General features: G+C 48.9%; 1 protein-coding gene across 1 annotated transcript in view; it reads left to right on the top strand.

Moving 5' to 3' along the window:
* Positions 1-27,898, top strand: part of LOC144606348 (sphingosine-1-phosphate transporter SPNS2-like) — a 99,039-nt gene that overhangs the window by 48,281 nt on the left and 22,860 nt on the right. The window contains exons 3-8 of the mRNA XM_078422368.1: positions 6,892-7,028; positions 15,690-15,841; positions 16,652-16,718; positions 19,990-20,132; positions 21,581-21,733; positions 24,450-24,639. Coding sequence (XP_078278494.1) covers positions 6,892-7,028; positions 15,690-15,841; positions 16,652-16,718; positions 19,990-20,132; positions 21,581-21,733; positions 24,450-24,639 — 842 coding nt within the window. The remainder of the gene's footprint in view (positions 1-6,891; positions 7,029-15,689; positions 15,842-16,651; positions 16,719-19,989; positions 20,133-21,580; positions 21,734-24,449; positions 24,640-27,898) is intronic.

The raw sequence follows: 27,898 nt of genomic DNA, 5'->3' as shown, positions 1-27,898 counted from the left end.
TCAGAAGGTTATTATTAAATCTGCTTCCACCATCCTTCCAGGTTGGAAATTCCAGAACAACTGTTTGCCAGAAAACAACTTGTCCCCATCGAGTCCATTGTTCCTCAGCCAGCAATCCTCGATCAGCCTTCATGGGTATCAGTCCCACTGCCAGTTCAAACAGTTGCTTCCTCTCCAACACAGCACCTTTTTTAATTTTAAACCACTCCATCTAATCCCGGTTTCTGTTTGAAGGGAAACACAGTCTGTTGATCTAATCCCTTCACATGGCTTCCATCCCCTCTTTCTGATTGCAATTCCCATAAATCGTCTCTGTGCTGAATTTCCAGTCAACAGACTCCTGCAGGAGGCAAGCAGGTTCCGGGAGGCACTGATGGACTCTCCATATTGTGCAACAGCAGGGATTATTATCGAGAGGTTTGGACAAGTGTATTGTCACAATGGGATGTTGCTCACGTTTCAATTATTCGCCAGCGTTAGCAAGTTGAGAACGGCGCCATAGTAACGGCCAGACGTTATTCAGCGGTGTCTGCTGTTAATCTTGTTACCTTCCTGTGCACCATTCTGGAATGCCGGCACAGTGTAAACATGGGAAGCAAACTCTGACAAAAAGTTACAGAGTGCACTTCCTGTTTTCCACCAACACCGACCACCGCTGCCTCGTTACATGTCAGGAGCAAGATCTGGCTGCTCATTCAGCTGAAGTATTTCAAGGAATCATTCTTTATCGTGCTATTGCAGATCTCCCCCCCCCCCCCCCCCCATCAACTTTGTTCCAATTAAGCCCTGCGCAGATTAATGGATGGCTGATGGATCATGGGATTGTTTCTTGGGAACGGCTCAGCATCCAACCGTCACGTACCACGGATCACGTACGCATTTCCTTGCCCAACACGACAACTATAAATTCAATGTCCCTGCCGTCACGGACATTGCCAATAAGTATGTTGTGATTGGAGATGTGACATCGAAAGGCTGGGGGCCCAGGAGTGCCGAAATGTTCTCAGTGTGAACGCAGAACATTTATAGAAAGTATCACAAAAAGCTGGAGTAACTCAGCGGGTCAGGCAGCAACTCAGGAGAGAAGGAATGGGTAAGATTTCGGGTTGAGACCCTTCTTCAGACTGATCACAGAGGCGGAGCAGTGAGGGAGGATGTTGCTAAACTCTCGTCGAAGAGAGGAGGAGAAATTCTTAAAAGTAGACAAACCTTGAGGAGAAATCGCAGTGGAGCGGCAAGTTGTGTAGGAAAATAACTGCAGATGCTGGTACAAATCGAAGGTATCATAAAACGCTGGAGTAACTCAGTGGGTCAGGCAACAACTCAGGAGAGAAGGAATGGGTGACGTTTCAGGTCGAGACCCTTCTTCAGGACATTTATACATCACCTCCTCTCTCCAGTTCTTCCCCTTGTATACGTAGAATAATTGTTGCATAATCACGGGGGCATTAAATTCTAGGAAACAGAAGAAAAAAAATTGTCATAGAGTTACAGGTCATAAAGCACGGAAACAATTCTTTGGTCCAACCACGTTCATGATGAAAAAGATGCCCATCTACACTAGGTGAGGTGCTGGACTAGTCAGGGCATATGTGCTTTATGATACAGGATGATTTGCTGCTGATTAGAAGGCAGTATCTATAATAAAAGGTTGACTAAACTTGGATTATATTCTCTGGAGCATTAGAGGTTTAGGAGAGACCTGATTGAAGTTTATAAAATTAGTTTAGTATAGTTTTTAGTTTAGTTTAGTTTAGTTTATTTTAGTGATACAGGCCTTTCATCCCGCCAAATCCACGCCGACCATCGATCACCCTTTCACATCAGTTCTATGTTGTCCCACTTTCATATCCACTCCCTACACACAAAGGGCGATTGACAGCGCCAATTAACCTACAAATCCGCAGGTACAAAGATGATCAAAGGTTTGGCTCTGGTGGATAAAGGTAGCCGTTGGAGAGGGTCGGATCCGTACAACTATAAGGTCTGAAGTCAGCAAGCATTCCTCCACACTGAAGATACTGGGAAGTTGGATTCCATCCCACAGACTCATTCCATCCCACTGGGGCTCATTGTACAGAAATATGAGGGTGATAGATCTTTGTTGGCAAAAATAATGAACAGAGTGAGGGGGGGGGGGGGGGGGGGGGGAGGCACAGAATAAAATCTGTCGGTGAATTGAGATTGAGCTTAAGATCAGATGCAAGTTAATTGATTGGCAGAACATCAACAAACTGTTGCCTCTAGTGTGCCTTGAACCTACTATGCGTGGCTCGATAATGTCAAAGAGAAAATGTTGATGCCACTATATTGAGACAATAACTTTGAAGATCTCAGGTGGGATCATCATCAGCTGTAAGCAGAAGCCAGTACGTCGCTGTTAGTAATGCCTTGCCCATGACTAGCTCAGTCTTCATCTTTGGCGTCGCGGAGCTCGGGGCTGACTTAACTCCGTGTTCAGTTCTCTTTCGGCTGAATGATGCACTCCAGTAAAGTGACCACACAACTACGGGTGCTGCACTGTAAGGAGTTTGTACGTTCTCCCCGTGACCTGCGTGGGTTTTCTCCGAGATCTTCGGTTTCCTCCCACACTCCAAAGACGTACAGGTTTGTAGGTTAATTGGCTGGGTAAATGTAAAAAATTGTCCCTAGTGGGTGTAGGATAGTGTTAATGTATGGGGATCGCTGGGTGGCACGGACTTGGTGGGCCGAAAAGGCCTGTTTCCGGCTGTATATGATATGATATATATGATAAATCATACTCAGCCACTGCTCGATAAGATCCACATGTCCCTCCTGGGACCTGCCTCACAGCGGTTCCAGGGGAACCTACAGTGACACTCTGTAAAGTGTTGTCAGTGGAATCAATCCATCAGTCACTGGGAATCATCACCCCTTCTGTGAAAATCTGGATATACCTGTAGAGCTTCAAAAATACTTCAAATATCTTATAGTCAGGCTGCACTCTGAGGACCTGGTTCATCCATTACGCCTTAACTAGCACCTGAGGTCTCTGTCTCTGTCAGTCTTTGTCTCTTCTCGGTCGGTCTCTGCCTCTTGTTCTTTCTGTCTCTTAGTTTCTATTTTCTCTCTCTCTCTCTCTCTCTCTCTCTCTCTCCTCTCTCTCTCTCCTCTCTCTCTCTCTCTCTCTCTCTCTCTCTCTCTCTCTCTCTCTCTCTCTCTCTCTCTCTCTCTCTCTCTCTCTCTCTCTCTCTCTCTCTCTCTCTCTCTCTCTCTCTCTCTCTCTCTCTCTCTCTCTCTCTCTCTCTCTCTCTCTCTCTACTCACACACCATGCAAACATTTATGATCTTACCCGCACTAATGTCTCTCATATATGCATTCAAGTTCGCTCGCATGCACACACATGCGACGTGCACAAACACGCACATAAGCAGTCATGCAGTGTCTCCCACTGTACATTGGTATCCATTCACACACACACACACACACACACACACACTACTTTCTCCCCCCCCGCCCCACGCTGCCACCTTTGCTCTGCCTGGAATGAGGTTGGTCCTGTTGTTCCCATTCCCAGCCTTGCAATGGCTCCAGACTAAGTCATCTCATGGAATTGTTATTCCACTGGAGGAAGATTGGGATCAAGCCCAAAGAAAGAGCAAGGGAACCCACACCAAGATGAGTGGTGCACCGGCAGAGCTTGGACACAGGAGTCCGTGCACACCGTCACTTCAGTGCTGGCTGACAATGAGCTTGGAAGCTTCACCCGCCTTCCCACACTCAGCCAGCCCTGCAGCTCAGAGCTCCTCCTGCACATGTCCCACTCCTGTCGAAACATGATGAGGGTTCCTGCCTCCACCACTACAGAGGGTCTCAGGCTCTCATCACCCTCCATGAGAAAAAAACCGGAGAAAAAACATTCCTCCTCTCCCCTGGACTCCATCTAACGATCTCTTTAAATCTCTGCCCTTTGTTTTCTGACCCTTCTTGCCAAGGGAAATGGCCCCTTCCTATTTACTGTGTCCAAGCTCTGCACAGTTTTGGGCACTTCAATTAAATCTCCTCTCAGCCTCCAATGTTCCAAAGAAAACAATTGCAGCTGATCCAATCTTTCCTCACAGCTACAACTGCCCAGACCCGGCAACATCCTCCTCACTGAATTACGATCACTGCCACTGTACACTCTCCCGCTAATGTACTTTCCATCTGCTCAGTTTTATTCCAGAAACTAGACCTAGGATCCGCCATTTTGTTATGGTGACTACATTGTAAAGAACCTCTGAATGCAATTTGGGAATTTTGTGCCCTCAACATCTTTAATGCAGACCGCAGCACACCCCCCCGCCTCATCCCCCCCCCCCCCCCACACTCCCCACCCCCCGTTAAAATGTGGCATAGCTGGTAGAGCTGCCGCCTCACAGTGCCTGAGACCCGGGTTCGATCTTAACCTCAGGTGTTCTCTGTGTGGAGTTTTCACGTTCTCCCTGTGACCGCGCGAGTTTCCTCCGGGTGCTCCGGTTTCCTCCCACATCCCAAAGGCGTGTGGGTTTGTCGGTTAACTGGCTGATGTAAGATTGGCCTTGACTGTGTAGAGGGTGGATGTGAAAGTGGGATAACACAGACCAAGTGTGAACAGGTGATCGCTGGTCGGCGTGGACTCAGTGGGCCAAAGGGCCTGTTTCCATGCTTCAACTCTAAAACTAAACTAACAACTAAAACTAATACATTCAAGACATTGAACTCCCCCTGAATGTTAATTCATAAACCATTGACATGATGACTTGGTTCCTACAACCCGTCCTCTTCTTCCTCTTAAGCCCTTTGCTCCTCTAGGGAACATAGGCCATTGACAAATGTCCTACAACCCATGGAATGCATAAATGTTCTTTCAAAATATCCTGAAGAAGGGTCTCGACCCGAAACGTCACCCATTCCCCCTCTCCTAGATGCTGCCTGACCTGCTGAGTTACTCCAGCATTTTGTGATACCTTCGATTTGTACCAGCATCTGCAGTTATTTTCCTACATTCCTTTCAAAATATCCAGTCTATTTCAGTGGTATTATTTTAGGACATAGGTTGGCCAGGAACTCTGAAGTAAAACAATCATTAACTAAAGCAAAAACAATCATTAACAATCACGATAGACTTTATACAAAAAATGAAAGTGATTTAGTTCAACCTGATAGCAGGGTCTTAAAATTAAAAAAGAGTCATAAGCCAAGAACAGTGAGTTGGCAATGGCAAGGACATTTAAAAAAATGCACCAGAGGTGAGCAATGGCCAACATTAATGAATTAGTACCTTGTTTACAAGTAGTAAATATACCTTTTAAAGTGAAAGACCCATCAGGAAAAGAGGTCCGTCCGGCTGTGGCCATCAACAGAGGTTAAAAATAGCAGTAGACCACTTAATGTTTATTGTCAAAACAACAGTATACCAGAGGATTGGGAAACATTGAGGACAGAAGGGGCCGGGTACTAAGGAGAGAAATTAAAATGCTGTTGCGGCAGGCTTGTACTAGACAGGTCTTGCTCCAGTGCGATCACATCTGGGACATGGTGTTCAGGTCTGGTCTCTCTACGTAATGAAGGATGTTCTTGTGATGGGGGGAGAGCAGCAATGGTTCACCAGGCTGGCTCCTGGGGAGGCAGGTTTGTTGTACGAGGAGAAATGAAGAGAGAAGAATGAGAGGTGATCTCACTGAAAGGTGCAAGATTCCTCAGCAACTCAACAGGCCAGGTACAGAGTAGATAGACACTAAATGTTGGAGTAACTCAGCTGGTCAGGCAGCATCTCTGGAGAAAAGGAACAGGTGAAGGTTTGGGTCGAAACCTTTCTTCAGACTCTTACTTGCCTGTGTGCAGTGCTGCTATGCAGTGTGTCTGAACAAGGATCTCGACCCAAAACGTCACCCATCCATGTGCTTCAGAGATGTCGCCTGACCTGCTGAGTTACTCCAGCACTTTGTGTCATTTTGTGTATTAACCAGCATCTGTCATTTCTTGTTTCTCCAGCGTTCTCTTGTACTGTTCTGAAGTGTCAGCCTATAATGTATTCTTGAGGCTCTGGAGTGGGTCTTGATCCCACAACCTTCTGACTCAGGAGCAGGAATGCTACCCACTGAGCCACAGTGGCCACTGGTGACTGCAAGGGTAGCGAGACACACTTGTGCAGAGAACATGCAAGGATATGAGTTACTGATTTTCAGAACAGAATGGGTAACCAAGAGGAGACTGAGATGAGGGTAAGAGAGACAGGGAACGGGCCAGAGCACACCTTATTGTATGTAGCAACAATGATTTGCTTGCTTACCTTGTCCTTAGGAAGCAATGATGAAAATGATTTTCTGTGAGGAGTAAGTGTGGAGATTATGACTGCAGGAACACATTCCAGTGAGGGTAAAGCATGTCTGTGCATTGCAGAGGAAAGGTGCCAACACAGAAATGTTTAAAGCACATTCAATATATCCATTGAATGAAACGATTGAAGTTTAGTTTAGTTTTAGTTTAGAGATACAACGCAGAAAGAGGCCCCTTCGGCCCACCGGGTCTGCGCCGGCCGGCGATCCCCGCACATTAACACTATCCTACACCCACTAGGGACAATTTTTTAACATTTATACCAAGTCAATTAACCTACAAAGGCTGTACGTCTTTGGAGTGTGGGAGGAAATCAAAGATCTCAGAGAAAATCCACACAGGTCACAGCGAGAACGTACAAACTCCGCACAGACAGCACCTGTAGTCGGGATCGAACCTGGGTCTCCGGCGCTGCATTTGCTGCGCCACCGTGACCGCCCGTTCGAGATAAAAAAAATCATGTGTATTACCCCACTGAGAGGGAATGAATTTCTAGGCAATTATCGCAGCTCAAAGATTGCAGCGTTTCCTGTAACAACATTAATGTTTTGTATCTTTTTCTTCTCAAGTTTTCATCTGCAGTTTCATGGTAGCCACGCCAATCTTCGGTTTCCTGGGCGACCGCTTCAACAGGAAGTTCATCCTGAGCGGCGGGATATTCTTCTGGTCAGCAGTCACCCTCTCCAGCTCCTTCATCACCAAGCCGGTACGTACCCGGGCCTCCGAGTTAATCATCTGGGGCCTTTTGCTTTGGTTAAGGCTGTTGCTGCTTGCAGGTTGCCGTCTGGGCCCACATCTAATGTTGCTGATACCAGCACACTCCGTGGGACCTGTCGTCCAATTGTGTATTTTTGGACTCATGTCTTGTTATTTTTGAGTAGCCCTTCTCCTTTACATTATGTAGGAGCCATTTATGCTTAATTCAGTTATTGTCATTGTGTTATGGCTATGTTTTAATATTTCTAGTTTAGGTCTTTTTTGCCTGCGTGTGGGTGTGACTTAATGCGTAATTGGGAGTGTCTAGATGGGAGGAGGCTAGTGTGGGTCAACAGAGGTTGTGGGTCAGTTTAGACTCGGAGGATGGTGAGCATACAGTTCTTTACCACGCGCTCGTACCATGCGTTCGCACCGGCTATATTTGTAAGAACCATACGGTAATAACTGCAAAAATTTCTAGATATTGTTTGAAGAAGAAACAGTTGATAAAGTATGGAAACTGATGAATTACTCTATGATTTGTGCTACTTTAATAAAACCAATGAATGAAGAAAAGGAGTTTGGAAGATCCGTTTTGTCCTATCAGGGTGCGACGTGTGCGTAAGCTATAACTACATTTCATCCCCGAGAAGTAATGGCTATCGAAGTGGGATTTCGAGACGGTATAGAAACTGCCATTACACATTCGGTAGTCCTGACGTGGTCTCCTTCACGTCTGCAAGACCAAGCGTAGACTCGGCGACCGTTTCGCCGAACACTTGCGTGCTGTCTGCCAAGGCCTGCTGGAGCTCTCGGTTGCCAACTGTTTTAACTCCCCTCCCCATTCCCTTACTTCTCTCCTTGGCCTCTTCCAATGCCAGAGTGAGACCACACGTAAACTAGGAGGACATAATGTCATATTCCAGCGGGGCAGCTTACAGCTGCTTTGAACATCGAATTTGCCGCTTTCAAGCAATACCCCCTCTCTTTCCCCTGTACCTTGGTGTGCACACATTTCTCCCACCATCTTCCACCACCCCAGTCATCCTGCTCCTTTTCTCTCCTCTGTACACTCATCTCCCATCCCCACAGTTCCCCTTTATACCTGCTCAATTCCTTCCCTCTATCCCCTTCCATACATTTCCCCACCTCCATTTTTACACATTTCACTTCTCCATTCCTTCCTTATCTGACACCTTTTCGGCTCCTTTTCGCCTCTGCCCGTTATCACCTACTCCAGGCACCTTCCAATCACCCCCCCCCCCCCCCATCACCTGTACACACCCATCACATGCCAGGCTCTCTTCCCCCCCCCTCCCCATCCACCTCATTTTCAGCGTTCTTCCCCCTCCCCCAATTTGTCTGAAGATGGGTGTGTCCATTCTCTCCAAGGATGATTTGCCTGATCCATTGAGTTCCCCCAGCACTTTGCCTTTGGCTCAAGATTCTTACTCCCTGCAGATTCCTGTGTCTCTATATATAATTTATATACTTTCATGTTATCTGGATCTATCTGCGTGTGATGTTGCTGCGTTTAGAGATAAAGCATGGAGACAGGCCCTTTCGGCCCACCGAGTCTATGCCGATCATCGATCACCCATTCACACCAGTTCTAGGTCATCCCACTTTCGCATCCACTCCCTGTACGCTAACAGTAATTTAGAGAGGCCAATTAACCTACAAAGGCCAATTAACCTACAAACCCGCACGTCTTTGAGATGGGGGGAGGAAACCGGAGAGCACCCGGAGGAAACCCACGCGGTCACAGCGTGAACGTTTGCGTTCTACGCAAGACTCCAGCATCTGCCTTCTGTTCCTTCTGCCTTCCATATGAAATACTTCCTGGAATAAACCTTCACACAATCCTTTCCTGAAATGGAAAAGCATCCTCTCTCTGCGCATTTCTGAACTTACTCACAAAGTGCTCCAATCAATTCTTTTGCCTAAACCACAAAAATAAAACGTGCCGGGAGGGAGGGTTTGAGTTTGTTGGCAGCCTCGTGTGCCTCAGTAACAGAGACTCTGACGATGAGGTGCCCTAACTTGAATGCGGAAACTAATGAGAGCGGAAATACAAGGATCAAATAAATGATTGAATGTGGGTGGGGATGTCGGCAAGAGTTTAATATATCAGTATCACAAATCCCTGTCTCCACTTTGATTTTCACGAAAGATTAGCGTTCGGCAGTTAGGAAGGCTTTGAGCTTTGAAATTGTTTTCATATATCATACAAGGCCTTCCTGCATTTGAAGTGCATGTTGTGTTAAAATCTTGATGAGCTCCTCCTCTCTCTTTCAATATGACATGCCACCCAGAATGTCTCAATAAACAAAATATGCCTAATAACATCTCAGCGCAGATAGGAGACTCACTTCCTCAGGGAGAGATGGCTGGAGTCAGTTTCTGATATGATTTCATGCATTCCAGACATTTCTGCTCACGGCGTGTGTCTTGGGGGTGAGAGTGTTTTCAGTTCCATGCACTGGCTATTTTGAGAGGCATCTGATTAAAACTAGCCCTTGGTTCAAACAAGCCAATTAGAAGAACGCTGCGCCTGGCTCTACAACCGACCTCCTGTAATGATAATGGTGTACGTCCTCTCTTCCCCTCTCCAAAATCCCATAAATACCACTAACTGGAGGAAAGTGAATCAAGGGATGTGGAGCAAAGGAGGTTAATGGATCATCTAATTCAATTGTGGAACTATTTGTAAATGCTGGTGTTGATGCATTCACAAGAAGCAGATAGTAATGAAAGGTGGAATAGATAAGAAGGTACACGGTGAATTGATCTTTGTTGCTGAATGACTGGAGTACAAGGGAAGACAGGAAAATGCATTTGCTGGAATCTTGAGCAAAAAATAAAGTGCCGGAGGAACTCAACAGGTCAGGCAGCATCTGTGGAGGGAATTGGACAGATGACATTTTGGGTCGGGACCCTTTGTCAGGATCAGGATCGGGTCTGAGTTCCTCCAATCCGCTGAGTTCCTCCTGTACTTTGTTTGTTGTTGGAGTACAAGGGAAGTCTTGCTACAGTCGCCCAGGGCTTTGTTGATCCCACACTTGGAGTCTGGGATGTGTGGGTAATAGCCTGAACTGAGAAAGGGTTTGCTTGACAGTGCAGAGAAGGATCACTGGAGATTGTGGGGATGAATTTTCCAGATGTGTCGAGGTTGAGTATGGTTGAAACGTACCAACTCAAGACTGGGGATCGAGGTAGAACCTGTTGTACTAGGTTCTGAGAGGGACTCTCCAGGTAGAACAGGAAGGGATATTACAGCTTACTGCAGTCTTTGGAGACAGGGGATCTTGTTTCAGAGTTAGGGGTCATCTACTTGGGACTGAGTCTACGATCTACTCAGGTTGTAGATGCCCAGTTAGACTGAGATCAGCAAGGTTCTTACTCTATGGGAATGAAGGCATCTAGGAAACCCGGTGGAAGGCGAATTTGAGTTGGTATTGATCTTATTGAATGGTATTACGCACATGGTGGCCAAATGACTCATCTCTATGATCCAATATGTTTACACTGAAACCATGTGATGGACATGTCAAAGGAGAAAAGGAAGATGCATGCCAGTGAGGAACAGTGCAGTGGTAAATGTTTCTGTGGCATATGGCTCGAGGTAAAAAGTTCCAACACTTCTGTCCAACACGCGAAAGGATGTGGGGAGTTGGGTAGAACAGCGGGGATAATCAATTATAGACACAAAATGCTGGAGTAACTCAACGGGACAGGCAGCATCCCCGGAGAGAAGGAATTGGTGACGTTTCGCGTCGAGACCCTTCTTCAGATAATTCAGCTAATTACAGTTACAGAACTTTATTGTCATTCGGTACAGATACCGAACGAAATTACAGCAGTCACAGAACACAACAAAAAAGAAAAGAACACAGGACACACGACCCCAACACAAACATCCATCACAGTGACTCCAAACACCCCCTCACTGTGATGGAAGGCAACAAAACTTCCACTCTCTTCCCCCCACGCCCACGGACAGGCAGCTTGACCCCTACCGAGGCGACCGACCCACGAACAGCCCCCGCAAGGGGATGGAAGGCCCCACGGCCGAGCCGCACCCGCACATTGAGTGTGGGTGGAAATCAAATAATGTTCTTCACTGGGTGATGATCAGAATAAATTCAAACCTCTGTTGTAGCATAGGGAGTCTCTCCTGATCGAGTGGTTGTTTTCTTAGCTTTAGACTTTAGATTTAGAGATACAGCACGCTGACAGTCCCTTCGGCCCATCGAGTCCATGCTGACCAGCGATCACCCCGTGCACTAGAAATATCCTACATATTGGGCACAATTCGCAATTAAATTGAAGCGTAACTAACCTACAAGCCTGTATGTCTTTAGAGTGTGGGTGGAAACCGGAGCACCCCCACGCAGTCACAGGGAGAATGTAGAAACTCCGTACAGACAGCACCCGGGATTGAACCCGTGTCTCTGGCGCGGTAAAGCAGCAACTCTACCACTGCACCACGGTGCTGCCCTATACAATAACTTAATCCTTATCTTCAAATCTCCACACCAACCCCCACCACCCTGACCAATCCCCATAACCCCTGACCCCTCCTCCCCCGCCCCATCCCCCCCCTTACCCTCTATATCTCCAGCACTCCAAACCTCCGAAACCGTAGCTTTCACGCACTGTTTCTGTGCCTGGTTGAATTTAATCACTACTCTACTGGCAGCTGCACTTTCAATCGGTGGGGCATAAATTGTGGAATTTCCTCCCTAAATCTCTCTGCCTCTCTATCTGTCTCTCCTCATTTAAGATGCCTCTTAACACAAGACATTTTCAAAATTGAACTGAAAGAATTTTTTGAGACTTGGGGTTAAACGTGGTTTGATAATGCCGATGTAAAGCTCTTGGAGTGTTTTCCTGAGCCAAAGCTGCTTTGAAAAAAAATGCAATTTGTTGTTGTTGTGGTTGCATCAAGAAGATCTCAGTTCCCTGTAATTATCTCGATCTATCTGACACTTTTTATAACTGGCTCCCACTTGCCAAGTTTAACCGCAATACCAGAAGATCCAGTCATAGAATGTAAATAGAATGTCAGCCAATCTCCACAAAACAATCAGGATTTCCCAAGGAAGTCCCCACCACTCAGGTACTGAGGATGGGCTCGATCGGCACCATGAGAAATTCGTTCACCCTGATTGTGGAAAGCAGCAGAAATTGGTCGGTGCATCATTCCCGATTACAACCGATTATTACCAAATATAACCATGTAAACTGTTTGTCACTCAACAAATAGCCCTGCACAGACGTACAGGTATGTAGGTTAATTGACTGGGTAAATGTAAAAAAAAAAAAATGTCCCTAGTGGGTGTAGGATAGTGTTAATGTGCGGGGATCGCTGGGCGGCGCGGACTTGGTGGGCCGAAAAGGCCTGTTTCCGCGCTGTATATATATGATGATGATGATGATGAAAGGTGGACGGGCAAGGAGGGGATGCCAGTTGCTGGTCGACCAAGGGGTGGTGACGGCTGGAGTCCTGCAGCAGCCAAGCTTCTCGCCTGAATCGGGCACCGCTGTTAACAACTGGAGCCCGGACTGGACTGGGAAAATGGCGATAAAACATGGCGCCTCTTGCAAGCGGGCTCAGTGGATTATTTCTGTCCAATTGCTCATCAGGGGCAGTATGGCGATCCTCTACTGGACTGTTTGTAAGAAAGAATTTCACCGTGCATTTGCACTTCGTACATGTGACAATATGGCACCATTGAACCATTGAACCATTTTACAAAATGGAGCCCCCCATGTCCTCAGTCCTCCATTTCGAGGCCTGGCAGTGATTGATGTCTCTAGTGGCACGGTGGTGCAGCGGTAGAGTTGCTGCCTCACAGCGCCAGAGACCCAGGTTCGATCCTGACTAAGGGTGCTGTCTGTATGGAGTTTGTACGTTCGCTTCATGTCCTGCGTGGGTTTTCTCCGGGTGCTCCGGTTTCCTCCCATACTCCAAGGACGTGCAGGTTTGTAGGCTAATTGGTTTGGTAAAATTGTAACTTGGCCCCAGTGTGTGTCGGATAATGTTAGTGAGTGGGGATCGCTGATGGGCGCGGACTCGGTGGGCCAAAGGGTCTGTTTCCGCGCTGTATCTCTAAACTAAACTAAACTAAACTAATGTCGACATACCTCATCACAAAATCCTAATGATCCTGCTGCTAGTAAGAAGTAGATGCAAGGAACTGCAGATGCTAGTTTGCAAAAAATGCATAAAGTGCTGGAGTAACTCAGCAGGTCAGTCATGGATAGGCGACGTATGCTTATTGTTATACCTGTACCTCATCGTACTGGCACATATGATAACTAATTTGACTTGACTTGACTTGATTTAATCTCCTAATGTGCACAAATCACAGTTAAAAAAAGCCCTATCCCCCAGCAAAGACAGTGCCCATTAAAACATTCTGAAGTGCATTCTTTACCCACAGGCATTTCCTTGGTACAAAATAATCAAACGGGAGTATTTCTGACAAGAAAACTAAGCCAAGTAAATCTAATTCTAGATTAAAGTCATCTGTAGGGATCATATCACTAGAGAAATATTCATTACAGATGCAGCGATTAAGTCAATTGTCATCCTGTTAATAATGATACTGACTCTCAGAACTACATGTCATGTAACTGTTGAAACCTGCAGTGGAGAAGGAGGCTGTTCTGCCCAATATGCCTGTGCTGGCCCTTTGTAGCGATCTCACTTTCCTGATCCTATTTTCCTGCCTGCCTAATAAGACCATTAATATAGAAAGCAAGACCAGGCAATGTGACCCCTTTGTCATGTTCCAACTTTCAATATGATTATGGTTGAACTGTACCAACCCTACCTCCCTTGATTGTTTCGTAATCTTTTCTTCTCACCTGAATATCTATTTGATTCCATCATCTTTTCATGTTGCATGTTCTGGATCATGACCCCCTCCCTCCTGGTCTATTATTTATTTATTTCATGAGTAGCTCCTTCCAACACTTCCCAAAAAAACATCTCTCTATCTTATCACCTTGAATCTAACTACTAAAATACCTAAATATCAAAACTCAGATCAAGGACGAGTCGCACCCGAGCCACTCACTTTTCTTCCCATTCCCATCGGGCTAAAGGTATAGAAACGTGAGAACGCACACCTCCAGATTCAGGGACAGTTTCTTCCCAGCTGCTAACAGGCAACTGAATTATCTTACCCACAACTAGAGAGCAGACTTGAACTACAATCTACCTCAATGGAGACCCTGGGACTATCTTTGATCGGACTTTACTGGCTTTGTCTTGCACTAAACGTTATTCACGTTGTTCCCTTTATCATGTATCTGTACACTGTGAATGGCGCGATTGTAATCATGTATTGCTGTTCCACTGACTGGTTAGCACACAACAAAAGCTTTCCATTGTACCTGCACACGTGACAATAAACTAAACTCATAACTCAGAAGTCTTTCTCTGGAAGCCTTCCAGCAACAGGTCAGGGACATCAAGAACAACGGGCATCAAATCATAAAGTGTATTTCTACTCAGATCGGCATGAAAAAGTGTATTTTGTGCAAAAGTATTTTTGATTTCCGATTTTATTTTAAATCAAAGCAAAACTAGACATTTAGGTACTTAAGGAACCATTTAAGAAGATGGAGAACGGTGGTTTTGTTGAAGGCCAAGGTGGATGACTAAAGAATGGGAATGGAGGACATTTGGCCCCTCAATCCTGATGCCATCCCATTCGGAGATGAGCACAACAGACACAGTTCTCTGCCTCTGCTCCATCCTCTGCACAGCCAGCCGGAAAATAAATCTCTCTCTCTCTCTCTGGCCTGAATATTTTAATTAATGCCCCAGGATTCATAGCTTTGTGGTGGAGAACTACAGACCTTTAATACCTTATTGGCGAAAATGTTCTACGACACATCCAGGCAATGTGATGGATTGCCAGGACCCAGCTCTTGTTCAACACAGAATAAGATCAGCTGCGGATCCAAGAGTCATCGAGAGTCAGTGGGACAAACAGGAGATTGTTCTGCTGATCTCACCTCCACTCCACCACCCCTAGTTATCCTATCCCTGCTCAACAAGCTGTAGTACACAGGTGCCGTTGAGTGCATGTACACTAATGAGGAGCCAGGCCCCAGTCTGAAGGAGTAGACAATGGCATATTCAGATGGAGTTGTGGACATGTGTAATCCTCCTCTATATAAGAGTCGCAGCAACCTGCTTTGCAGTTCCAATCAGCAAATTTTATACATAGACACTTAGGTACATAGACAATAGGTGCAGGAGTAGGCCATTCGACCCTTCGAGCCAGCACTGCCATTCAATGGCTGAACATCCACAATCAGTACCCTGCTCCTGCCTTCTCCCCATACCCCTTGATTCCGCTAGCCCTAAGAGCTCTATCTAACTCTCTTTTGAATGGTTATATAAAGTGTCGACATCAAAACACTTTGGGATTTGCTCCATCCCTCACCTTCCGTTCTGCCGTTGCACTGGCGGGTGCTGATGTGTGAGTGGATCTTGGTGACAGGTGTTTAAGTTGTCATTTCTCCAGAGATGGGGCGTCGGGATTCTGCTGGGAGGAATGTAGCAACGATCCAATTGTAATTGGTATCTGGGGAGGCGTTGATCACTGTCTCACCTTCAACATGTGTCTTCTTTGCGTAACCCCCGCAGAACTTCTGGATGTTTCTCATTTCGAGAGGGTTGGTGGGGTTCGGCGAGGCCAGTTATTCGACAATTGCGCCCACCATCATCGCTGACCTGTTCACCAAGGACAGCCGGACCTGCATGCTCTCCTTCTTCTACTTTGCCATCCCGCTGGGAAGGTATGTGGCCCGCGTCCTCCCACCCGTCCCCACCAACATCAGTGCTTGCCAGTGGAAACGCGGCGCGGGTTTAGCGACCGTATTAACGTCGCCTGCCCTTGAGGGGGCAGCGATCACCCTTCTCCATGAACCTGGCGCAGCGGCGGCACAGCTGGTAGAGCTGCTGACCTCGCGGCGCCAGAGGCCTGGGCTCGATCCTGACCACGGGTGCTGTCTGTGTGGAGTTTGCACGTTCTCCCGGTGACCACGTGGGGTCCATCCGGGTGTTCTCCGGCGTCCCCCCACATCCCCTCCCCTCTCGGAGCCCCTCTGCATCCCCAGCCAGAGAACCGTGAACCTGCTCTCCAGTCTAAGCATATTTATCTCAGTCGTACTTAACTCAGTCGTGACTCCCTGCGGTTGGGCAACGTCACAGAGCTGTAGGTGACCTCTCTCGGTGTGGAGGAGGGGCTGCAGGGGTGAGCTCTCCTCTGGGGTGGGAGAGGGGCTGCAGGGTTTCGGACTGTAATCCCTTTGTAATAATCCAGACTCGTCTACGATCCCGACTACGGGCGCCGTCTGTACGGAGTCCGTACGTTCTCCCCGTAACCGCGTGGGTTTTCTCCGAGACCTTCGGTTTCCTCCCACACTCCAAAGACGTGCAGGTTTGTAGGTTAATTGGCTAGGTGCAAATGTTAAATTGTCCCTAGTGTGTGTAGGATAGTGATCACGTGCGGGGATCAATGTTCGGCGCGGACTCGGTGGGCCGAAGGGCCTGTTTCCGCGCCGTATCTCTAAAACTAAACACTAAAACTTTCCCCTCTCTTCCAGTGGCCTTGGCTACATCCTAGGCTCCAGCATGACACAGGCGAGTGGAGACTGGCACTGGGCACTTCGGGTAAGATTCAAGTTTCCGCGCTCACCTGGTTTCCGACCACGCAGCGCTCCGGATTAGGGAGATGTTCTCGCTCGCGGTGCGTGTACTCGGGGAGACCTACATCTGTGGAATGTAGGTCTAGCTGGAGACAGGGAAGTGCCCTTGGGGAAATGTGGCTTCCACTTTCCTCTCTTGTTATCCGTATAATGACCGACCGGGAAGCTGCTTCTGAAAGAGGTGCACTCCACTGGGGATCGGCTCGCTGTCCCAGCCGGTGAGAAACTGGGGATAGTTCCAGGCAGGAAAATAAATATTTGCAGGGGTCTGGTGAAAGAGTAAGGGCTGAGAGAAATGGGCAGCTTCCGCTGGCAGCGGCTGACTCCTGCACCGTGAGATGCAATGAGAGGCCAAGTCTGCAGAACAAGCACTTCTTATTGCGTTGCCTGCCAATTTGGTCCCAAGATGACGTCTGATTCAGGCACGTGTGCACTCACATACACAGGGAACACGTGCAAACATTTGCACATGCTTGTGCAAGCACGTGATGGCACACCCCAACATACAGCTACAGCGAACCGTGCACAAATCCAAGTGTGCATACGCATGTGAGCACACACACACACACTCACACACACACACACACACACACACACACACACACACACACACACACACACACACAAACACACACACACACACACACACAGATGAAGGACACACGTAGGTTGAATTGTCAGTACTGCCATTTTGGAACTAATCGCTGGAATTCATGCCCCATCACAGCCCCACGTGGCTGAGCACAACTCGGTTAAACAGCAATAAACTAAACTCAACCTCAGCAGCCGATACAGACCACAGCCCCACCCGTGCTGGCAGACCATTTACAGGGAACTTCAACAGCTGATGCGTCTGATTTTTCCAAAGTTGAACATATGTGTGAAGTTGTTTAAAACTGCTGAGTCTGCAGAGAAGTCTGAGCTAGTTGATGGTCAGCACGGACATGTTAGGATGAAGGGCCTGTTGCCGTGCTGGATGACTCCAGCATCTGTGCAGAGGGGATTTGAGGGCTGTTGGTTGGGAACGTGAACCTTGAGGAATCAGGAGCAAGACTGGGTCTTTGGTACAGCGTTGAGGGATCTCCAGATGGATCAATGGTAGTTATGGGACTTGCCCCACTGGACTTTGGTAATGGAGCCATCCCAGGAGTGCCCACCCATGGCAGCCCAGCCAGTGTGGTCCTGGTCCTGGTGCCTCTTCATTGTTCCAAAGGGAGCATTGGACAGGAATTGACGTTACACCTGCAACCACATCGGCCACACCAGTCGGCATGTCGCGCAAAGTGATGTAAAACAAAGACAGCGAACATTCCCGTCACCTTCCACAATCGGAAAAGTCCATAACGATGAAAAAGACTACTTTGTGCAACCAAATTGCCCGCACTATTTTGAGTTGACAAGCTGCTGATCACTGTGGTGTCCACTCCACTCCTCTGTTGTAGATCCCAGAGTCCAAGCACACACACACACACACACACACACACACACACACACACACACATACACACACACATGCACACGCACACACACGCATGTACACACATGCAGACACACGCGCACATGCGCACACACACACACACACACACACACACACACACACACACACACACACACACACACACACACACACACCCATCTCCACTGAATGGTTCCACGTGGAGTCAGAAAAACGCACCTGAAGCTGTTGTGGCTGAAAACAATGAATGCCCATTTTAACCTGCAGATACCGTAACTCACTGTCAGACCCATCATGGAATAGTACTTTTCATAAGATCATATCATAACTTAATGCTTCACTGTAATATTGCTTTTGCCTTGTGAATCTAAATATTGCTGCTTTTCTGCTGACCACATTCTTTCTTTGACGTACATCATGTATTCGAGGTCCCAAGTGAATACATTGGACAAAATGTGAACTGTTTATTACTTTATTCATTTACTGGATGCAGGCAATGCTGACAGGGCTGGCGTTTATTGCACAGCCCGAGTAATATCCGCAGCTTATAACACGTCTAGGGGCAATATCTAAACCACTCAGCACGCTGAAAAGCAAAGACAGCGAACATCTTCAGTGAGGCACCTGCTTTTCCATTCTCCACGGTACAAGTGCTGGCAATATTCCTCTTCATTGACACACTTCAATTCTCACCTCAGTGCCACTTGCCACAATCTGGACAGTTCCTTCAATGTAGGACTGGGATGGATGGGGGGGGGGGGGGAGGGGGGGGGGGAGGGGTTTGGTGGGGGGTGGGAGGTTTGGTGGGGGGGGGGAGGTTTGGTAGGGGTGTGCTTCACTGTCGGAGGTGAGGATAGTGATGGAAACAGGGGAGTGCTGCATTGTTAGAACTGAGGGTGGTGGAGGATGGGGGAGTGCCGCACTGCCAGAGGCGAGGGCTGTGGTGCAGTCAGGGAAGTGCAGCACTGCCAGAGGTGATGGTGACAGAGGATGGGTTAGTGTTGCACTGCCAGAGCTGAGGGTAGTGACGGGCTGACTCATGCTGAGCCTGGTTCGATGCCTCGCTGCCCAGGCCTACCGGTGAAGGGGCTTCCCCTTCCTGCCACCAAGCGCCAGCCCAGGCCCCAGCCCAACTCTGACCCCAACGCCCCAGCACCTCTCCGCTGCCAAAGCCCATCGAGCCCTTGTTAAATGTCAGCAACATTCCCAAACCCAATCTGTCAAATGCTTTCTTGAACATATTCGTGAGTGGATTCAGGGCTGGTCATGATGTGCTCTCTATTTCTGGAGGCACATCTTATAGAACGGTAAAGCCCCAACTGGATTTTCTTGCTGAGATCAGGGACCTCATCAGCAGCACAATTTCAACTCCAATTGTCAAGTTGCCCGTGCAAACTCTGTGTGCGTTTTATATAGTAATGGGAAAAAAAACAACTATATTTGCCGGGAAGTCTCTTAAATATTTTACTGGTTCAAAGATTGCCAAAGTTTAATTAAAACCCTTCAAGTGTGGAGGGCAAGGCTGGGTATCTGTGTGAAATCCGCAGCCCACGATGGTTCGGCCACCAGAGCATTCAGCTGTAACACGAGCTCCAGTGAATGATGTGGGGGGGGGACGGGACACAGGGACTTGGACCCATTCCTGGGCAAGGGTGGGAGTGTGAAGGAAAATGCCTGACAGGCGCAGGGTAGGGTGTGCCATGCCCAACGCTGGTTGCCTCTGCCTGTTCTCCGCCTGTTCCTACTGTAATCGGGTCTTTGTTCTCTCTGGTGTGAGCAGGTGACTCCAGCCATGGGCTTTGCAGCTGGGAGCCTCATCATGCTGCTGGTGCCGGAGCCCAAGAGAGGGGCGGCGGATCTGCACCAGGTCCAGCTCAGGGCCAGCACGTCCTGGAGCAAAGACATGAAGGCCGTCATTAAGATGTAAGAGACCGCACCGGGCACCAGGTTGTGGGAACGGAGCGCACACGAGACCCGCGCCCAACAGGACAGAGGGGGCTGAGCAGGGACTCCATGCTGGAGCCCCTGAGGCCTGGCGTGAGCTCTCACACCTACCAGGGCTGTGCAGCTGCCCTGAGGAATCCGAGAGAGGGAGATGCATAGGAAGGGACTGCGGATGCTGGTTTAAACCAAAGATGGACACTAAAAGCTGGAGTAACTCAGCGGGGGGCAGGCAGCATCTCTGGGAAGAAGGAATGGGTGACGTTTCAATATCACTTGTTTCCTGACTAGTCTGAAGAAGGATCTCGACCCGAAACGTCACCCGTGTCCCGCTGTGTTACTCCAGTTTTTTGTGTTCTTCCAAGAGAGAGAGAAATGGCCTGAGAGTGAAAGGCCTGGATAGAGTGGATGTGGAGAGGATGTTTCCACTAGTGGGAGAGTCCAGGACCAGAGGTCACAGCCTCAGAATCAAAGGACGTTCCTTTAGGAAGGAGATGAGGAGGAATTTCTTTAGTCAGAGGGTGGTGAATCGGTGGAATTCTTTGCCACAGAAGGCTGTGGAGGCCAAGTCAGTGGATATTTTTAAGGCAGAGATAGATAGATTCCTGATTAGTACGGGTGTCAGGGGTTATGGGGAGAATGCAGGAGAATTAGATCAGCTATGATAGAATGGACCTGATGGGCCGAATGTCCTAATTCTGCTCCTGTCACTTATGAACTTATGATATTGTACATCCTTGTGTGGGCTCTTGCAAGGATAGTCCGTCTTTATTACCCATCCTTAGTTGCCCATGAGAATTCCCACCCTTTCTTGAACCTCTGGAGTCCACGTGGTGAAGGCACATTGGATGGGAGATCCAGGGTAGAGGTGCGGAGATCCAGGGAGAGGCAGCGGCATGTTTGCAAGTCGGGATGATGCGTGGTTGGCGGGGAATACCAGGATACCTGCGGTGTTGCCCTGTCCTCCAGACCGCAGGTCTTGTGTTTACGTGGTGCTGCCACAGAGGCATGGGTAGTCCTTGCAGTGCAACCTAACGGTGGGTCATGGTGCAGGGGTGATGGAGGGGGCAAGCATATTCGGGAAGGTGAATGGTCTGATGAAGGGTCTCAACCCGAAATGTCGCCTATTGCTTCATTCCGGAGTTGCTGCCTGTGCCGCTGAGTTACTCCAGCATTTTGTGTCTGTCTGCGGTATCAGTCAACGGGCTGCTTGGGCCTGAATGTGGTTGAGCTCCTTGGGAATAGTTTGCACTGGGGAGTATTCCATCGTATTCCCGACCTGGAGATGCCTTTCCTGACGTGCCGGGGTGGGGAAGGCGCTGTGGTGATTGTCAGTCTATTTCTGATTGGGGTTCCATTCGGTAAATGTGGGACATCGGCGCGGTTGTGCGGCTACCGGCTTTTGACGCCCTCCCGTCTCGCTCCCACAGACCCAGCTTCGTGTTCTCCACTCTGGCGTCTGCCTCCGTGTCCTTTGCCACCGGGGTCCTGGGGGTCTGGATCCCCCTCTACCTGTTCCGCGCCGAGGTGGTGCAGAAGAACATCAAGCCCTGCACTGTGGAGCCCTGCAGCGGCAAAGACAGGTACGGTTGCCGGGGGAAGCGCGGTGAGCCCAATTTTGCGCTGGCGGTGAACCTGTGGGATTCACCGCCGTGGACGGCTTTGGAGGGCAAGTCATTGGGTATTTTTAAAGCAGATATTGATAGGTTCTTGATGAGTATGGCTGTCAAAGGTTACGGTGAGAAGGCAGGAGAATGGGGTTGTCAGGGAAATCTAGATCAGAATGGCGGAGTAGACTCGATTGGGCCGAATGGCCTAATTCTGCTCCAATGTCTATGTTTTAGTTTCAGCGATACAGTGCAGAAACATGCCCATCGGCCATCGGGTCTGTGCCGACCAGCGATCCTTGTACTCCAACACTATCCTACACACACGAGGGACAATTTACAATCTTTACCAAAGCCAATTAACTTACAAACCTGGGTGTCTTTGGAGTGTGGGAGAAAACCGGAGCACCCGGAGAAAAGCCACACGGGCACGGGGAGAATGAACATGCAGCACCCGGAGTCAGGATCCAACCCGGCTCTCTGGTGCTGTGAGGCAGCAACTCTACCGGACTGCTGCAAAGATATGGATTTGTGCTTTGGCTGGGAACCACTGCCCCCCGGGCATTCATAGTGAGCTGGCACAGGGGGTATGGCTGGCAGCAGACCATCCCCCAAGGGAAGTGACACCCCTGGCCACGCCAACATGCGGAGAGGCCAACAGGGAATCTTTCTCCTTGATGCCTCGTTACCTCCCCAGGACACTCTGCCCTCGCCCCAGCCTGCTCCTCTGGAACTCACACCCTCCACCTCTCCCCACACGTGGATAGCTGGCGGGTGAAGGTCTGCAGAAATCTGGACGTGCTGGAAACCTAGAGCCAAAACAGGACATGCTGGAAACTCTCAGCAGGCCGTGCAGCTTGTGTGGGAAGAGAAACAGTCAGCATTTCAGGTCGGCTACTCTTCTGCAACCCTTCACTTTAATTCTCCACCCAGCGTACACTCTGACCTGTGCCTGTGGCTCCTACACTGTTACAACAAGGCCCACTGTACGCTTGAAGCAGCCCCCACCTTCCCTCTGCTCGGACTGCAAGCCTCTGGACTCCATGCCAAATTCGACCGCTTCCGTCATGCTTTCTCTGTCCATACAAGATACGTCAATTTGCAACGTACCTCATCCATCTCTGAATAGAGCTCAGTCTTTCCCTCAATGTTCGTGCACCCTGACTTGCCAGATATGTCCTACCACACTGTCGGCAACAACACACTGGGCTAGTTTATCTGTGCAATCACCCTCTAATAAACCCCACTAGCCCATTTGCCCAGATGACCGCTGCCATCTATCCCGATGACATCCATAGTCTCGCCCTATCATAGATGTTCCCATTCCATCCTTCCCTCATCCTCTCCGAACTTAAAACGGCCCTGCTTATTTCTTTTTCCCAGCTGTGACAAAGAGTCGGTGACCTAAATCATTAACTCGTTCCTACTTCCCACAGACGCTGTCTGGCCTGCTGAGTATTTTCAGTGTTTTCTGTTTTAATATCAGTGGTGTGCCTGAGTTTATTTCCCCCCTGCCTGATCATGTCACCCTCGATGCAGCGTAGTGCAAGATGGGCCTCAGCTCCCACCTCTTTGTTGACCTCTTCCCCCTGGTCAGCTCCTGGGGGCCCTGGTCCACACCAAGGCCACAGGTGGCAACTTCTCCAATAAACTCAGGTCACCTCGCCTAATCCTACGTGAATCCATGGTATTTATTCAGAACTTCAGCAAATCTGATTGATATATTGGCTGACAATCTTTGAGAGTTCACCCACCCATTAAAAGACGGAAATAGGGTTCGAGGGTTAATATTACTCACGTTCACGTTGGTGTCTGGGAGCTTTGTAGACATGTGTGCCTATTGTGGACATGTGTGCCCATTGTAGACATGTGTGCCCATTGTGGACATGTGTGCCCATTGTAGACATGTATGCCCATTGTAGACATGTGTGCCCGTGGTAGACATGTGTGCCCATTGTGGACATGTGTGCCCATTGTAGACATGTGTGCCCATTGTAGACATGTGTGCCCATTATAGACATGTTTACCCATTGTAGACATGTGTGCCCATTGTAGACATGTGTGCCCATTGTAGACATGTGTGCCTGTGTTAGACATGTGTGCCCATTGTAGACATGTGTGCCCATTGTAGACATGTGTACCCATTGTAGGCATGTGTGCCCATTGTGGACATGTGTGCCCATGGTAGACATGTGTGCCCATTGTAGACATGTGTGCCCATTGCGGACATGTGTGCCCATTGTAGACATATGCCCATTGTAGACACGTGTGCCCATTGTGGACATGTATGCCCATGGTAGACAAGTGTGCCCATCGTAAACATGTGTGCCCATTGTAGACATGTGTGCCCATTGTGGACACGTGTGCCCATAGTGGACACGTGTGCCCATTGTAGACACGTGTGTCCATTGTGGACACGTGTACCCATTGTGGACACGTGTGCCCATTGTGGACACGTGTGCCGATTGTAGACACGTGTGTCCATTGTGGACACGTGTGCCCATTGTGGACACGTATGCCCATTGTGGACAGGTGTGCCCATTGTAGACACGTGTGTCCATTGTGGACATGTGTGCCCATTGTGGACACGTGTGCCCATTGTGGACACGTGTGCCCATTGTGGACACGTGTGCCCATTGTGGTTTTATGGTGAATTGTTACTAACGTGGACTGACCGCCCGTTATTTTCCAGTTTGATATTTGGAGCAATTACCTGCGTGACCGGGTTCCTGGGCCTGATCGTGGGGGTGACAGCGACGCGATGGTATCGGACTAAAAGCTCGCGGGCTGATCCGCTGGTGTGTGCGTTTGGAATGCTCAGCTCGTCCATATTCATCAGCCTGATCTTTGTGTTCGCCCGATTCAACATTGTGGGAGCCTACGTGAGTATAACCTTACGCTTCAGCCGGTGGCTGCGTCCGCACAAGTCTCCATGAAGGTTCTTAACCCCACATGGTTTTCCTGAACTTTATTAAACAAACATTTGGGACAAATGACAATTGAACCTTTGAGGGTTTGTGGATCGACCCGCTGACCAGATGGAGCAGAGGTGGCCAAGTTCCCCTCTGAGGACAGTCACGATGGACTTGTTCATAAGTGATAGGAGCAGAATTAGGCCATTCGGCCCATCAAGTCTACTCCGCCATTCAATCGTGGCTGATCTGTCTTTCCCTTTAACCCCATTCTCCTGCCTTCTCCCCGCACTAACCGCACTGCATTGTGTGGACTTCTGGCCACCCCTATTACTAGAAGGATGCGGGGGGCTTTGAAGAGGGTGCAGAAGAGGTTTACCATAATGTTAAATGAAAGAACACAAAGTGCTGGAGTAACTCAGAGGGTCAGGCGACATCTCTGGAGAACTTGAATAAGTGACATTTCAGTTTTTGGGACCCTTTTTAAGACTGGATACATCACCTATCCACGTTCTCCAGTGATGCTGCCTGACTTGCTGAGTTACTCCAGCACTTTGTGTCTTTGTTTGTGAACCAGCATCTGCAGTTCCTTGGGTCTCCATTTTACAACATTGCTGCCTGGATTTGAGGGCGTTAGCTATAAGGAGAGATTGGACAAACTGGGGTTGTTTTCCCATCAGACAGATGAGATTAGTTTAGCTGGGCATTGCATCGACACAGACCATGTAGGGCTGGAAGACCTGTCCCTGTGTTGTGCCATTCCACGTTCAATGTTCTGACAGCGGCTGGCCACTTTGGCAGCAATGTCCACCAGTATAAAACAAAGCAAGCATCTCTCTCGCACCGTAGTGGGGTGACACATCAGCTGCTGCCGTCTTGTGAGTCGGGCGGCATCATTGGTCCCGAGAGACCGCCCACCACTCACAGTGGAGTAACGTCTGACAGGGTTGAATCTTCTGCCCAGCCTACGAGCCGCGTTGAGCAGGGATGCAGCCAGCTGGCTGAGCCTGTGCTCGCTGCTGTGCGGAGTGTTCCCTTGCTGTCGTTCAGTCCGCTGGCTAGCTTTCAGGCGTGTTTCCCGTCAAACCTGACACCAGCTGGGATGCTTTTAATCAAAGGCATTTAATTGCAGCCCACTGCCTCGTTTAATGTGTCCCACCTGGGCTCATCGAAATATCCAGGGGGGAATAGCTGGAGCTTCATTTCCGAACAGAAACAAGGTGTGGGATGGGGAATGACATTCGGCTCATCCCACCCCTTCAGTCCACTGACTCCAGCCTAGCCCGAGTGTTTGTAGCAGCACACTGACACAGACGCACCATCACGAGGGCTCCTTCCGAGCTGTGCCCCAGAGACAGCAGCAAGGAAATGTACCGACACTCGTCCCATCATCCACCCCACCCCGCCCCACCCCGCCCCACCCCGCCCCGCCCCGCCCCGCCCCGCCCCACCCCGCCCCACCCCGCCCCACCCCGCCCCGCCCCGCCAGCAGGGCAGAGGCCACCTGGAGCTGTTCGTGGTTTCATCAGTTAGTCTGTGACCTCCATCATCCATTTAGGTCGAGTTGGCACTGCACCTGCCACACAATTATGGGCACCATATCTGAGGACGGATGTGCTGGCTCTGGAGAGGTTTACAAGAATGATCCCAGGAATGAGTAGGTTAACCTATGACGAGCGTTTGCCGGCACTGGGCCTGTACTCGCTGGAGTTTAGAATTCTACGGTGGGGTGAGCCTCATTGAAACATACAGACTAGTGAAAGGCTTGGATAGAGTGGACGTGGAGAGGATGTTTCCACTAGTGGGAGAGTCTAGGACTAAGGTCATAGACTCAGAATTAAAGGATGTTCTTTTAGGAAGGAGATGAGGCAAAATTTCTTTAGTCAGAGGGTGATGAATCTGTGGAATTCTTTGCCACAGAAGGCTGTGGAGGCCAAGTCAGTGGATATTTTTTAAGGCAGAGATAGATAGATTCTTGATTAGTACGGGTGTCAGAGGTAATGGGGAGAAGGCAGGGGAATGGGGTTAGGAGGGAGAGATAGATCAGCCATGATTGAATGGCGGAGTAGACTTGATGGGCCGAATGGCCTAATGCTACTCCTATTCCTTATGACCTTATGGCAGTGGCAGTAGAGCAAGGGTCTGAGCAGACAGACCTGGCGAGGAGTGTGGAGAAAATATTAAAAAGTAAGGTCGAAAACGGGTGGTCAGGAAGTCCAGGAAGACCGGGTCAGTGGTCAGGAAGACCAGGAGCCTGTTGCAGATGGAGACCACAGGACCAAGGTGGAGAGGTTCAGGGATGACTTTATTTGGCATTATGGTGTTGAAGGCTGAGCTCTAGTCAATGAATAGCATCCTGACATGAGTGTTTTTATTGTCAAGATGATCCAGTGTTGACTGTATTGCAAGGGAGATGGTGCACTCCATTGACCTACTTTCCCTGTACTCAAATTGCAAGATTGTCTGGGCCGACGTGGAGGTGGACCATTAGTGCTCTTTCAAAGCACTTTGTTCTAGTCGATGTGAGAGCTACCCGCTGGAAGTCATTGAGATAGGGGGGTGGGAGCTGCTTTACGTCCTCGTCATCTACCCTGGGTAGTTCTACAGAACTGGCAACATTTGCAGCAAAGCGTCAACTACGGTACTCTGAAGCACCAATTGCCACTTCTGATTGTTGTGGTTGACACACGAAAGAAAGATTGAGAGAGGAATCCTGAGGACTGAAAGGAAGCATGCAGGTACAGCAGGCAGTGAAGAAAGCCAATGGAATGTTGGCCTTCATAACAAGAGGAGTTGAGTATAGGAACAAAGAGGTCCTTCTGCAGTTGTACAGAGCCCTAGTGAGACCGCACCTGGAGTACTGTGTGCAGTTTTGGTCTCCAAATTTGAGGAAGGATATTCTTGCTATTGAGGGCATGCAGCGTAGGTTTACTAGGTTAATTCCCGGAATGGCGGGACTATCATATGTTGAAAGACTGGAGCGACTAGGCTTGTATACACTGGAATTTAGAAGGATGAGAGGAGATCTTATCGAAACGTATAAGATTATTAAGGGGTTGGACACGTTAGAGGCAGGAAACATGTTCCCAATGTTGGGGGAGTCCAGAACAAGGGGCCACAGTTTAAGAATAAGGGGTAGGCCATTTAGAACTGAGATGAGGAAAAACTTTTTCAGTCAGAGAGTTGTGAATCTGTGGAATTCTCTGCCTCAGAAGGCAGTGGAGGCCAG

This window comes from Rhinoraja longicauda, chromosome 26 (assembly GCF_053455715.1).
Source record: "Rhinoraja longicauda isolate Sanriku21f chromosome 26, sRhiLon1.1, whole genome shotgun sequence".
Taxonomy (NCBI): Eukaryota; Metazoa; Chordata; class Chondrichthyes; order Rajiformes; family Arhynchobatidae; genus Rhinoraja; species Rhinoraja longicauda.
The sequence above is the reverse complement of the archived record's forward strand: the minus strand, read 5'-3'. Positions and strand labels throughout refer to the sequence as shown.